Source organism: Erpetoichthys calabaricus, chromosome 1 (assembly GCF_900747795.2).
Source record: "Erpetoichthys calabaricus chromosome 1, fErpCal1.3, whole genome shotgun sequence".
NCBI classification, from domain to species: Eukaryota; Metazoa; Chordata; class Cladistia; order Polypteriformes; family Polypteridae; genus Erpetoichthys; species Erpetoichthys calabaricus.
Window position 1 is genome coordinate 239,100,604 of NC_041394.2, and position 15,167 is coordinate 239,115,770.

The window sequence follows — 15,167 nt, forward strand, 5'->3', positions numbered from 1 at the left end:
GCAGCACCTCTCAAGCTCCACCAGGTTGGATGGGAAGCGTCGGTGCACAGCCATTTTAAGATCTCTCCAGAGATGTTCAATCAGATTCAAGTCTGGGCTCTGGCTGGGCCACTCAAGGACATTCACTGAGTTGTCCTGAAGCCACTCCTTTGATATCTTGGCTGTGTGCTTAGGGTCGTTGTCCTGCTGAAAGATGAACCGTCGCCCCAGTCTGAGGTCAAGAGCACTCTGGAGCAGGTTTTCATCCAGGATGTCTCTGTACATTGCTGCAGTCATCTTTCCCTTTATCCTGACTAGTCTCCCAGTTCCTGCCGCTGAAAAACATCCCCACAGCATGATGCTGCCACCACCATGTGTCACTGTAGGGACGGGGCCAGGTTTCCTCCAAACGTGACGCCTGGCATTCACACCAAAGAGTTCAATCTTTGTCTCATCAGACCAGAGAATTTTCTTTCTCATGGTCTGAGACTCCTTCAGGTGCCTTTTGGCAAACTACAGACAGGCTGCCATGTGCCTTTTACTAAGGAGTGGCTTCTGTCTGGCCACTCTACCATACAGGCCTGATTGGTGAATTGCTGCAGAGATGGTTGTCCTTCTGGAAGGTTCTCCTCTCTCCACAGAGGACCTCTGAAGCTCTGACAGAGAGACCATCGGGTTCTTGGTCACCTCCCTGACTAAGGCCCTTCTCCCCCGATCGCTCAGTTTAGATGGCTGGCCAGCTCTAGGAAGAGTCCTGGTGGTTTCGAACTTCTTACACTTATGGATGATGGAGGCCACTGTGCTTATTGGGACCTTCAAAGCAGCAGAAATTTTTCTGTAACCTTCCCCAGATATGTGCCTCGAGACAATCCTGTCTCAGAGGTCTACAGACAATTCCTTTGTCTTCATGCTTGGTTTGTGCTCTGACATGAACTGTCAACTGTGGGACCTTATATAGACAGGTGTGTGCCTTTCCAAATCATGTCCAGTCAACTGAATTTACCACAGGTGGACTCCAATTAAGCTGCAGAAACATCTCAAGGATGATCAGGAGAAACAGGATGCACCTGAGCTCAATTTTGAACTTCATGGCAAAGGCGGTGAATACTTATGTAAATGTGCTTTCTCAATTTTTTAATTTGTGATAAATTTGCCCACAAGTAAACTTTTTTCACATTGTCATTATGGGGTGTTGTGTGTAGAATTCTGAGGAAAAAAATGAATTTAATCCATTTTGGAATAAGGCTGTAACATAACAAAATGTGGAAAAAGTGATGCGCTGTGAAAACTTTCCGGATTCACTGTATATTTCCAATAAGGCTATTCACATGACATTCTGACCAGAAATTGGTATTAACTCAAGAAATCCACAATTACAAAGAATTCACACCATTATTGGCCATAAATAAAGGTATGAGTAATAAAGTGGAATGGGGAAAAAGTATTGAACCTGCTAATTTAATACCAATTGCCTGCAGTGCTCAGGTGCAACTTTGACCTACTCTAGTGATTGTCTTTAAACCCTGAAGATTCTGGGGGGCCCTCTAGTGAACCCTGATCTTTAGTTCCTTCCAGAAATGTTGAAATGGATTTAAGTTAGGTGATTGACTGGGCCATTCTAACAACTTGATTTTCTTCCTCTGAAACCAATTGAGAGTTTCCCATGTCTCATCTTCATCAGCATATATCAGCAGCACAAATTTGATTTCAGACATTTATGATTGCTTGACTTTCACTATGTGAAAGGGCATCAATATTTCAGCAACTGCTCATGAACAAGTATGCCTGCTGTTACTTATAAAGAATAATGCAGTTCTGCATGAAATGTGACAAGTGTCCAACAGATATAGCAGCACAAAGGTCAGTATAAAAACAAACCACATTAGTTTTAAATGAGGAAAGAAGAACATGTGAGATGGCACATTGTGAATGGAGCAATCTGCGAGTGAATGTAGCTCACTTGCAATATTTCCACAACAACACAGACCAGATAATGTATGCAATTAAAAGAAAAAAACTTTTTTATTTGCATGTGTATGCATCTTCTATCACACAGATGTATGTGATTCAGTATGTGTGATTGTGTGTGTATATAACTCAAACCATGCGCTAGAATTTCAATATACAGTAGCTGTCTTCAAATAATCCTTAAAGGAGTCTCATTTACGGCCAAGTAACACATTAAAAATGGTTATTTTATTTTCACAAAGATAACCCACCTTTTATTCTTGCATTTGCATTTACTGTCGGCCTGCAATGTCTGAAAACTTTGCGAGTGAGCTGCTGTTCACCGCTGCTCTTCACTTGCAGTTCAATTGCTCAATCTGTCATACACCATTTGGCATATTCTTCCTTCCCCACATAGAATTCATGCAGGCTATGTACTTTGTATTCAACAGTGTATGAAATACATTACAATGCCATTTCAAGAGAGTTAATAGTTTTTTTTTAACTAACTGAAATATCCAGAGCACTGACCATTTACAGGTTTGTTATTTTATTTTATCACACGGACTTAATGTGAGTAATTGTAAGGGTGACACTTTTTCACTGACTATTTCATAGTTGTCTGTGGAAAACAGACAGCAATTCACATCTGGGAAAAATGTTCTGTATTGTTGATAACAGTGGCAGGAGATGATTTGTCGAGGTATAAAGGATATGCAAATGCAGTCAAGTGCTGGCCAGAAACGACAGAGTCAGAGATTCACCACCTGGGTGCCAATGTGCAATGGCATTGCTTGTGGTGGTAACAGAAGGCCTTTTATGTAAAAAAACAAAAAAAATCAGTTATGTTTTCAAAGTTGTAATAATTATAGGCATTTGGAGTGCAGCACACAATGTTGAAAAAATGTAAAACTGCATGCATGTTGGAAAAATGCAAATAAAACTGTATTAATTTAAATACCAAATATTTTATGGGTGTAATTTCATTAAAACAAAAACCAACATTAATTTTGATCCAACAATATGTACATTTAATTAATAAACAATTAAAGCAGTTTATTTACATGTCATTAAAGCACATCATGAGGAAAATATCTTACCTGAGCAAAATCAGCAGCAAGTCTCATTTTTCCTCCTTCACCAAGGGGTCGTAGAAGACAGGCGTTTCTTATAAACAGTTCAATGGCTCTCTGGGCTATAGCCTCTGTGTTATCATATATGAAATCAGCACATTCAAAATGTCTGAAATAGTCAGTCATCACTCTAGCAATAAATCCTTGAAGCTCCTTCATATATAGTGAGCAGGGTACATCTGGACTACTTGAACTTGACAGTGACCTGAACAAAACAGAAAACAATAAACTTTCTGAAATGACGGTTGGCTATAATGTAAATGAAAACTAATTCTCAAAGCTACACTGTCACGTATTTTTAAATAAAAAATATGCACCAAACGTACTCAAAAGAGTTAGCAAATCATATGTGCTACAATATTGAGTACTGAAATGCAAAGATAGCGTCTTTCAGAGATTGTCAAAAACTGAGATTAATAATAAACATATAAATGTTTTTACAGCTTACATGCTTTTTGTAGTAGTAAAATGAAAGGCAATGCAAAAAACATTTGCCAGAGATTCCTATATATTTAAATCTGGCTAGTGTGAGGTAGGCTCCTGAAAACGTTATTAGTACCATTTTTGTGTTTTATTCCCCATTGGAGACTCTAACTTATTTAAACCACATACATTTTATAACTCACTTACCTACAAACTCAACTACCAAACAAAGTCAAAACAGTGAAAGAAACTTGAAACTATGCAATGAATGATAATCAGTTGACCTCTATTGTGTCACCGTTCTGGAAAAACTCCTGATCATCCGCTTACTTTTGCTAGGGGTAAATGATATAATGGGATGTAACTTCAGCATAAGAATATTCACACAAAAATGTATGAATACATGCCCACAACTGTTGGTCTTCAAAACATTTTGTAGAAGTATATTATAAATATGGCTATATTGTTTTTCTAAAATGGTGTTGTAGTCCAAGGTCCTGATAGAACTTATAAACAGACATATCTTCAACAAGAGAAACAAACAAAAAAATCGTCTGAGGATGTTACTGTACGCTCATGCCTACAGTATTGCAAGGAAGTAAGCACAACATGACAAATGTTATCTTTAAAAAGATTAGAAACTAAGGAAATTGTATCTGTATTTCAAGGGCATCTAAATGTTATGTTTTTCCTTTTTAACTAACAGTGCGATTTTTTTTATTTACATAAAGAACGCAAACATATTAAAAACAACCGTTTCATTGCAAATGGTAGCCTATTAAATCACAAATAAGATGGTAAAAAAATTCTACAAGTTGTAACTGCTTATAAAAATTATTCATAAATATTGTGCCCCAGATGAGGAAAGTGAGGCCAATGACAAAGAGGTGGAGAACATTAGATGAGCAAAAAGCATTGGGGTGAAAGTGATTTAAGTGTGACTGCTTGTATAACGTTTGAGAATTTAAAGACTACATTTTCAACTAATGTCAACAAATGGTCTGTTTTAAGCTTTTTGGTGTTTCTTTATTGCTGGTTTGAAAAAAAGAATGAAGTTCAAACTGTAGAAATTTCAGTTAGCTTTGAAATAATATCCATCTTCAATATTGCCTTTTATTATTCTTACCTATAGTCACTAATGGGGCAGCATCTTTTTCTTGCTGAGTGGCATCCAATGAAATGATCTATGGAGGTATGGATAGCTTGTGGAGCATACTGTAGTAGTGTTCATCAGAAATGTACTTTTGGAACCTTCCTCATTTTTAAAATGAACATTTTAATCATTGCTTCTTGATTATGTTATTACATTTTACCAGTGCAGAGTGCTCTGAAAAGGTTTGCCATCCTCTATCCTAGTTTTCACTGTCTATCAATATTCTCTAATAGCAGTAGCTTTTTTTTCAGTTTGACAATTTTGTTTAGGCATGTTAAAAAAATAGTTTAGTTCAGTTACCATTAGAGCAATTTTTAGTACATGTTTAATTCCCTTAGCATTAAACTCAAGTGTGACTTGGGCTGTAAAAACAGTGCTAAAAGCGTTAGTCCCAGCTATCTCTCAGGTAATGGTGTAGGCGTATCTTATGTAAGACCCGAGTTATACTTGGGCTGTAAAAGTGGCAACAGTGTTAGTGCCAAGCGTTACTCAGGCAACGGTATAGGTGTGTCTTGGGTAAGCATCAGACCCAAGCGTTACCCGGGCCAACAGTGTAGACGTGTCTCCTCCTAGCCTCATAGTGGAGTCTCGCAAGAAACGCCTCTCATCAGCAGTGACGGTGAAAGTGAATCTGTCTTTAGACAGTGAAGCTGAAGGTGATTCCTGGAATCCGAAAGTAACACTCACGTAACATGCTATTTGCTTTATTATCACTCATCATTATTATTATTTGCATCATTATTATGCTTTCTACACTTCTGACTTTGTACTTTTAGTGTTTTATATGTTTTACAGTAGAAAGATAAGATTTAAAAAAAATGTCATTTTTCAAGCCAAAAAATGCAACGCTTTTTACATGATTCTTTTTGAGAAAAAAATGTAATGTTAAGGAGGTTAAAACATAATTCCAAGACTTACCAATCTGTTTAATCTATAATAAAATAAGTTAAAAAAATTGCTTGATAATACATTCTGGATATGTACTCTGAAGGTTATGTTGTTACAGTTCTTACTTGCTCCAGAAAGTTAGGATTATGACTTTGCATGTGGCTTTCATTCTAATAATAAAAATGCAATGTTCTTTGTTGCTATTATCATATTGCTAAAATTTATAGAAAAAGAAAAAATGTTGTAATTGTGTATGTTTCCATGAATGTCTATGTGGATATCTAGAATTTCCACCAAAGTCATTCATTATCCACTTTTCTGTTGAACATCTTTACTTTAGTAGCTGTACTTTCGAATCCTTTTCAAAACCTTTATATTAGCCAAACATTATTGTCAAAAGAATAAAAACTTTGCAGAAAATTACTTAAAATGTTATAGGTCACAGAAAACTTTTTTTCTAACATAAGTGTTGGAAACACGGGGAAAAAAGGGGAAACAGAAATAATTCCTGATGCCTTAGACCATGCTCTTCTCTTTTTCCAGAAGGAGGCCAAAAACCAACCACAAAGCGAGATGCATCAGTGGGACACTAGAAATCTAGGACATGAGGGCTGCCCCAAGACTACTAGAATTCTAGATAACCCAACCTGCTCCAGACAAGTGGCCCAGCAAAGGAGGATAAAAGATGTAAGTGGAAATACTCTTGTCAGTCCACTTCTGGAGTAAGACAGATAAGGAACTTCCTGTTCATGGTGTAATTACTGCATCTTAAGCAGCCTGAACTCAAAACTTAAAAAAGACTGAGAGTCCTAGGGACCTAAGGACTGCTAAGAGATATTTCATCAAGCCTAGGGTGAGCTTTATTAAGTGTTTATTCACTCTGTTTTATGAACTCTAAAAGCAAAGACAACCTGGAACATTTCCAATATTTTTAAACAAATATATTTTCTTTTATAAACAAAGGGAATGGTTCAAACATGAGTTCCCTCTCTGGCTCTCTTGGCAACCCTCCATGGTTACAGCGTGGATGACTGAAAGGACAGTCAGTGTCATGAGAATTAAGATAAATGATGACAACACATTTACTGTATAAACTGGGAGACACCATTTATTTCCCCAGAGGCTTAGCTGTCAAAGTAATAAGAGGTTAGACAAAGGGTTTCCTTGACAGGAGCCTGTTTGATTCAACAATAGTAATAAAAAAAGAATAGGTACCTTAAATAAAAGTTAAAGAAGACGAATTAAGGTTTTTTTTTTAATCATATTATTAAAGGTGTTCCTATGCCCTTGCACAAGAATACACCCAGGACCAGTTTAGCCACACACATGCTTTATTATCCTTCATGGAAATTGGTACAGTGTAAGGTCTTGAATTATAAGATTGTTAATTACTAGAGACTAATCTGTGATTTTTACCAATAGTCAACCTACAGAAAAGCCTGATCTAGTAAGGTTCAACAAATGTAAGAATGACCTTGGATAATGTCTGTGTTATATTTTAATATGCACTGACACAATATGAGCTCTTTAATAGTGAAGTGATCCAAACTTTCCTTGTATGGAGCCACAAAGCACAGCCGTGAAGGAGTTAGATAACTGCTCCTAGAAAACTAACAAGACATTCCGGTGGATTACAATCAAGGCTCAGCTCTCAGTGTTTTCCTCATATAATTCAACATGATGTAGCTGTTGGCTCCCATACATTTCTGATTCTGCTTATTGGCCAATCACAATAGAAAATCTAAACTTTTCCATTGGATTAATATGCACTACTTATTCTCTGTCTGCTTGCAATTTTACAGCGAAACAACATTGATTAGAATATCGATGATACTTTTTTATTTACTTTCCCAAAAGCAATTTTCTCAGAGGTTTATCTATGTCCATTCCCAACTGCATGAATAAAGTCTAACCACATGTGTGTGCTCACAGCTCTTACATGTAGTTCTGCACTGTAAACCTTTAGGCCCCATGGGATTTCTGCAGGACTGTAGAGCTCTACTTTATACTTTTGAGAGGACTGAAAAAATAGAATGTATTTTTAGTTTTTGATATTTGGCAAAGTGTCTTAATTTTTGTCTTTTCTAACTTCAAAAAGCTTTATTAAAATATACTGTCACTAACTAACCTTGACATATACTGTATACTAAAAGTTGTTCTTTGAATATATTATAAAAACCATTACCCTGAGAAGTCTTCCTGATGCATGGTGATGATAATGGCTTCAACAGAATCACTGACAGAATTTAGTAGTGGCTGTACTGCATTACTCATGAGGGAAAGGATCATCTGTGTTCCCAAAAGAAAGAAAAAGAGAACAATGACAATGCATTATTTGGCGTTTAAATAATGTTGTCAAATACACTATGTGAAAATATACTTTTAAAAACCACAGAAATCACATAATTGCAATAAACATTGACTACACAAACATCTTATGAAAATAAATAGGATATTTATGATGAAATATATATATAAACTATAATATTAAACTCATTCCTGATTAACTGCTGTTTTAAAAAGTAAGAGGCAAAGCATAAACAGTCAAGTAAACAAAAATGAAGCAAAAAAAAAAGTAAACTGATTAATTTCTTTTGACTAATGACTTTAGAGGGGCGGTTCATCCTTTTTTGAGATATGGGCTTATTTTGACACTTGGATATGATTTAAACAGTATTATTTCATGAAAAGATTCTTTACATAAAGAAGGAAGAACGTGTTGTTTGGAGCTAAAATCTATCATTTCATCTTTAATTCAAGTTCAGTTCAATTCAGTATATTCTAATAAAGTATATTTCTCTTCACCAAGTACACACTTGAAGTGCTTGGAGTACCTGAAAGATTCATACACAAACTTGAAAGTTTTACACTCATATTTTCTTTTCTTTCTACTTTTACAAATCTGAACACCATAAAATATGACAGTGAAATGACCCCAAGACTTGACTTGGCACAATTACTCAGGCAGGGGGAGAGACGTGTGTTAATGAGATGATGATTCTTAAGTTGAATTGCTTAGGCTTATTAAATCAGACCCATTACCCAAACCAAATCTTAAGGAGGCTATAACATTTCTATGGATGGCCACTTGTTAATATGAATTTTTAATTCAAAATGGAATTCATCTTTAAATTTTGGTTATGATAACTATTTTAATAAAGCACTGATGTCAATGCAAGTGAAATTAAACAAATGGCAGCAATTCTGGTGCAGTAAACAATCACTATAAAGTGATGGTTCATAACAAGCCACTATGGTCAGATTTCCCTTGAACACCACAGCGAATGCTGTAGGCATAATATAAAAATTATGTAGCAACCTAGAATATTAATTGAATTCTGTTAAGAAAATAAACTGTCTATTTTCAATACATGTATTTTACATTGAGATAAATCATTTTCATGATTTCTGATTGCATCAGCTCCAAGGAAACGAATTTACTTTTAAAATGGAAGGGAACTGTTTATTAGTAGATTCATTTCTATTCCTCAAGGCAGTCACACTTGGTATTGGTTGGTTGGTAAGGTAGAAATGGAAACAGCGAAAGTTAGAAAGATAAAAAGGGTGAGAGGTAAATAAGAAGGATGAGTGGCTTGCCAGCCTGGAGAGGTGGCATGTACATTATTTTTTGCTTTTAAATTGAAGGTGAATGTAAAAGAATGAGAATAATAATAAAATTAAATGTGATTAAAGACAAGGATGGCAGATGACAGACTTCAAAAGAAGGAGGTAGTTTTCAACTTGTGTGTGAAATGATTTGAAGATGGATTTGGGATTTGGCATTGTTGTTGCAAACTAATGGGAACCACAGTGAAGAAGTGGCAGTTGGCCTCCTCTGCTAGAGTCAAAATGATTGTTAAACAGGCAGGGAATATTCATGTCTGAGAAACAGGCTTTACAGAATTTAAAAAGCTACTACATGGATCTTTATTTTATTTATAGATGAATCTTGTTGTCAACAATAAGACTGTAAGTAAAGGATTTTTTTGGTCATCTCAGCTTCAATACACTACCACAGACTTTAAAGACTCAAGTCACTTTATTATTATAATATTTATCATGTGATGAATGTATTAATATATTTTTCTTTTCTCCCTCCTCTTAATTGATTAAAAATTTATATCAAAGTTCAGTACATTAAAGTTTGGGTTTGGATTTAAGAATAGAATTCCTGCCTAATGAATAATGAATAACAGGCTTGTATTTTTTTTAATTTATTGATGAAGTTGCATGTTACATGAGAAGCTAGATGTGTTTAAGTTGGGGTACATTTACATGCAATAGGAGAGTTGAGGTACTAAGTTTTTTTGCACAGGGAGAACGGTGAGAGGGCTACATATATTAATTAAATATTATATTAATAAAATGTTAGTAATTACATACTCCACACCAGAACAGATGTCAACAAGGCACACAAAACATGTATGTACAGTATAAGCAACACACACATCACAGCACGAAGAGAATGTGCACACATGCAGCAAAGCAGAGAGAGAGACGAAAGTGATAACTCACTGCATATGAAGTCCTCTTAGTACATGTTTAGTAGAAGATTGTCAGTACCCATGGCATCCAATGTGAACAAACTTGGCAATTGTGATTTAATCTGATTCTGCTTGGCACCTTCTTTATGCCTAATACTAGTGCAAGCTCTGTTCCTACCACTTGTTAGCTGCATTCTGTCTCCAATGTGAGGGGCTTCTGCTATAATAATATTGGGAGGCAGAGTCCTTTCTGATCTTATCTGTAACAAAAGTTGTGGGAGTGATTTCATACAGTCTCTAATGCTCATATTTTAGTTTTTGAAAAAATGCGTTGTTTGCTGTGTAATTATCAGTTATCTACATTAATGCCTTGTAAGTACACTCACGCTGCCACCTAGCATAGTGCTGAGTTACCTACAATGCCAAAAAAACAAAAAAAATCACCTGTTAATTTTTTGTGAATTCACAATAATGTGTGCATATCTATTTTTTGATACTTTTTTTTAAAAAACAAAAATGTTCACCAACCATTCCGGTCAGAACACCTATCTGCCCATACTCTTTTTCCCATGATAGTCTGCTAGCTGAGTAAGGGAACATCCATCCTGTCCATCCCTGCCTTCCATTACAGTCTTGTTGAATACACATTTGAGGTTTTTAATACAATAGTAATACCACTAAGTGGCATTAATGCAACTGAATGTACTACTTGTTTTTATAATGGAACAAAACAGAGGTTTTATTACTTGATGGAAATCTTGTAAACTCTAAACCATTAACTCTAAAGGCCTGAATATTAATTTGCTACCTTTGACAGTGATCTGTCATTTATTACTTGTGTTCCAGTAGAAACTCCGTAAAAATGAGCTGGTATACTGCTACACAGTACAAATGTATGCAAATAGTTGGCCCAGGCATTTTTTTCAAGCAGAAGTGAGTGCTGTAACATTTTATTCACAGCTTGTACAAACTGTCCTTTTTCCAGGATACAGTTACAAGTGATTGAAATGGTTTACATGAGGAAGTATGAATATGTAACTTCTAATGCTAAGTCTCTGCATTGTCTTCCTGTTGTGTAAAGGAACAATTTCAAACTCGTCCTTCCAACATATGAAATTTAATGTTTTTGAGGACCTTTCTCAAAGGTACCTATTAATGCTTATGTCCAAGAAGATACACAGAAAACTGTGCTCATAAGACATAAAACTCCAAAAGTAAATCGGACTCCCCTACAAAATAGTGTCTGAAGCCACAGGCTACATAAACTGCAACATGATTTGTCTCCTTGGGTTGTTCTATAAATCTTAGCAAATAAATCCAATGTAAAGACAGATTGTTTTAGCACAGTATACCAACCAACTGTTGCTGGTTTTGCTTTACAGTATATACTAAAAAAAATACATGCAAGTTTTAGTCTAAAATAAAGCTTTACTTGCTGTTGCTAACCCTAATACACTGTCAATTTCTTTGTGCAATCTTTCTCTTTTACATTTTGCAAATAATACTAGGAACAAGTTAGTAATGCTTGGCAAGGAACACGATTTTGGAGCAGTTGAAAATTAGTGGCATGAGGTAGTATACCTTCATATTTTTATACTACAGTTATGGGCACTAGCACATATCGTAACATATATGTTCTTGGCGAACTGGTTTATTCCAAAAAGAACTATGGATCAAACAGATGATTACTTCCTCTTGGAATGGAAATATTTACTTAATTTATTACATTCATGCTTTCTAATTTGACTGAGACAAAATTTATATTGTTAACATTGTATATTTTTTTGCTAAACTTTGTTTTTTTCTAAATATGTAATTTTCTCCTGTTCCCTTGTTTGTTCTCCATTTACATTTTTTTGTATTTTGCCCCAGTCACTTTCCCCTTGAACTCTCAATTATGTCCTTCCTCCTAAGCATGACCTAAAAGTCTTATTTAAATCTACTTGTATTGTTAGCTTTCATGCTGAGGCATTAACCAACTTATTAGTTTTGTTGTTCAGTTTCCTTTGTAACATTTGCTTGCCTGAGGGCCATTTTTATTTGGTTTTCTGGTTTTGATCTTTACCTCACCTTTACTAATTTTGAGGACTTAGTTTAGTTTCCTAGATACTGTACTTTGTTATTTACCTTCTCCTTCTTAAGTTATTTGTTTCTACTTTTGGAAATTTTGGAAAGGGTCTTAGTTTTTTTATCATTTATGTTAATAAATTATATCAAACTTTACGGTTTTGTTTATTTGGATCAGGGATTTTGGTGGCTCTCCCCTCCCTTCTTTAAGCTTTGAGTATTTATGCATTTGTTCAGTGTTTAAACCTATGGCTCTTTTGAGACTTTAAGACACAATTCATAATATAGAGATTTTTTATTATTTGGCTACTGTTCATTTAAATTCTTCTACATGATTCTGTATTTTAAAGGTACTTGGATTTATATGTTTAAGCTAACCTTTTATATTTGTAAATCTGTATAAGATATGTTCATAAAATACTGGGAATATTACAATAAACCGAACTGAACTAAATTTAAGATTTTAACAGCTACGTCATAATATATATTATTTAAATAACTGGAGACTGTACACTTAAATAGTTTGCATGATTGTGTACTTTAAAGATACATTTTTTTTTACTTTTGAGCACTCCTTTCATATGTGCAACTCTGCATAAGGTCTCTATAGTGGTCTACAGAGAATAGTAAATTAAACGAAATTTAAATGCATTCCCATATTTAATTAATACTGCTGTGATCTGGTTTATGTTATAAACTCTTTTGTTTAAGAAATTTATGTTCTAGATACAATTCTTTTTATTTCATATTTTGTTTTGTGTTTAGGTGCATCAGTATTGTGGTTTGGTAACCACGATGCTATGTCTTTTGCTAGGGTGCACACTCCATGTGCCTGGTGGAGGTGGTAGGTACACTGCTACAAGTTCTTCTTTTCATAATTTGTCTTTCTATGAAATCTGAGCAATTCAAGGATTCATTAGTTTGGTTAATTCTATTTTTGGGTTCAATACTGCTTTACTGCTCTAAGTATTTTTATCGATCTCTTGTGTTTCTACCACTGTGGGTTGCTGCCTAACTAAAAAAGAAACTGTTTGCAAAAATGGCATAGCAGACAAATCCAGAACACACTGCTCAGCTTATTGAAAATGAATAAATCACAAATCTGTATTAGTTTACTACTATCTAAAAGCAATGAATGTCTTATTGTCTTACAGCAGATGACTACAGACCAGAAGACTCATTAAGGCATAGTTTTCTAGCGAATTAACAATATCAATTTAAGATTGCTTTTCCTTTTTTTGCTAGGTTACTTTTAATTCAGTATTGACCTCTAGAATTTGCCTTTTCAAAGAGAAAATTACCTTTTGACTGACATGCAAAGAAGCTTGGTCTCATACCTACTAATCCTGTGCTAATGAGGACTTGTATTGTTTTAAAAATCACAATGTAGGCATTTGATTAAAGGCTGCTTCCTTGCTTGTGCCAAAGCTTAGTACAGTAATAAGTCAAGGAAGCCCATTGATTTTTCAAGTTCTCTTTTTATGGCTGTTCTAATTTATTTAATTTATTTTTTATTGTTAATTTCATTTTAATTATTTGGATATGCTCTGCACAGGTTGTTTTAAAGTGATGTTAAGATTTACATCAGATAGCAATGCAAAAATAAAAACTATGGTGTTTGCTTGTTCTGCTATAAAATGATAATGAATTTTCCACCTTGTGTACAATGGGCTATGACAATTGTTTCTGAGTACAGTGAGTTAACAAAAAATGTATTCTGGATTTATAATTCTTCTTTGATATTCTGCCACTCTGTCACTGTTAGCATTTTCAAAAGCTGTACATTAAGTGGCCACCTTATTAGGTTCACCTGCCTTCCCATATAACTGACTGCATAATCAAAAATAGTACTATATGCAGACAATGGCTAAGTACCATACACTGAATCGCCTAAAGAGCTATTAAACAAGATTTTTTTTTTGTTTAGTACGTGCTTAATATACGCTCTTTGTTTTAGACATACACAGTATATAATTTAATGAGGTGGTGTCAATAAATAACATACCGATTCCTTTATAAGTTTCCATTCAAAGTGAATTATTATTTGGCTGAGAATGAAAAGCTAAGTTGAAAAGTAAGCTGTCTAAAATAAACACAGATGTGTTTACAGTTTAATCTTTAACAAATATTAATATTTGCTGTGTAGTAATATTATTTTTCTGTGATAAACAGTGAATTAATGGAATTCACATGAAAAAGTTCCTTTCACCTTAAATCAAAGAAATGTATGTAGCTTGAGTTTGAGGAAAGTGTTTAGGAATTATTATCCACTTTGTTACCTGCCATGATTTTTTTGTTGAAGGAGCTATACACTGTAAGTATTCCACAGCTAGAAAGAAGCATTTAGAATGGTGAGCGTCCACAATAAAAGACTTTATGCTAGTATAGCATATCAGCCATGTAATGTAATATAATCACAAAGAGGAAGCCATCAGTATTACTGAAGGTCACTGAATGCAAGTGAGTAGAAATGAGTCTTTAATCTTGTTTTAAACAGTTCAATTGTAGATGACTCCTTTATATGATGAGGTAAAGAGTTCCACAGGCGAGGCGCAGCAGCTGCAAAAGACCTGTCCCCCTTGGTTTTACACTTGGTACGAGGGACAACCAGAGACAGCTGACCAGAAGATCTCAGGACTCTAGATGGCTGATGTAAAACACACAGTTCAGATAAATAGGCAGGAGCAAGCCCATGTAAAGATTTAAAAACTAGCAGCAGGATTTTAAAATCAATTCGAAAACTGACAGGCAGCCAGTGTAAAGAAGCTAAAATAGGAGAGACAGAGTCATACTTTCTTGCCCCAACCAGAAAGCGAGCGGCAGCATTTTGTACCAACTGTAACCTGCGTATCAAGGATTTGTTAATCCCAGAATACAGCGAGTTGCAGTAATCGAGGCGAGAAAAAATAAACGCATGAGTAGCTATCTCAAGATCCCTAGAAGATGAAAAAGGCTTTATCTTACCTAATAGACGAAGTTGGAAAAAGCAACTCTTGACTACAGAATTTATTTGTTTCTCAAAAGAGAGGTTACTGTCAAAGGTAACACCAAGATTGCGGACTTGAGGTTTGGAAAAGACAGAGAAAGAGCCGA

The 15,167-nt window shown here is 35.0% G+C and overlaps 1 protein-coding gene across 1 annotated transcript in view; it reads right to left on the bottom strand.

The window, feature by feature from the left end:
• The window catches only part of cog5 (component of oligomeric golgi complex 5), a 507,949-nt gene that overhangs the window by 88,329 nt on the left and 404,453 nt on the right, over positions 1-15,167 (bottom strand). Inside the window, exons 17-18 of the mRNA XM_028812938.2 lie at positions 7,709-7,812; positions 3,027-3,264 (exon numbers count right to left, since the gene is read on the bottom strand). Of these exons, the coding sequence (XP_028668771.1) occupies positions 3,027-3,264; positions 7,709-7,812 (342 nt within the window). The remainder of the gene's footprint in view (positions 1-3,026; positions 3,265-7,708; positions 7,813-15,167) is intronic.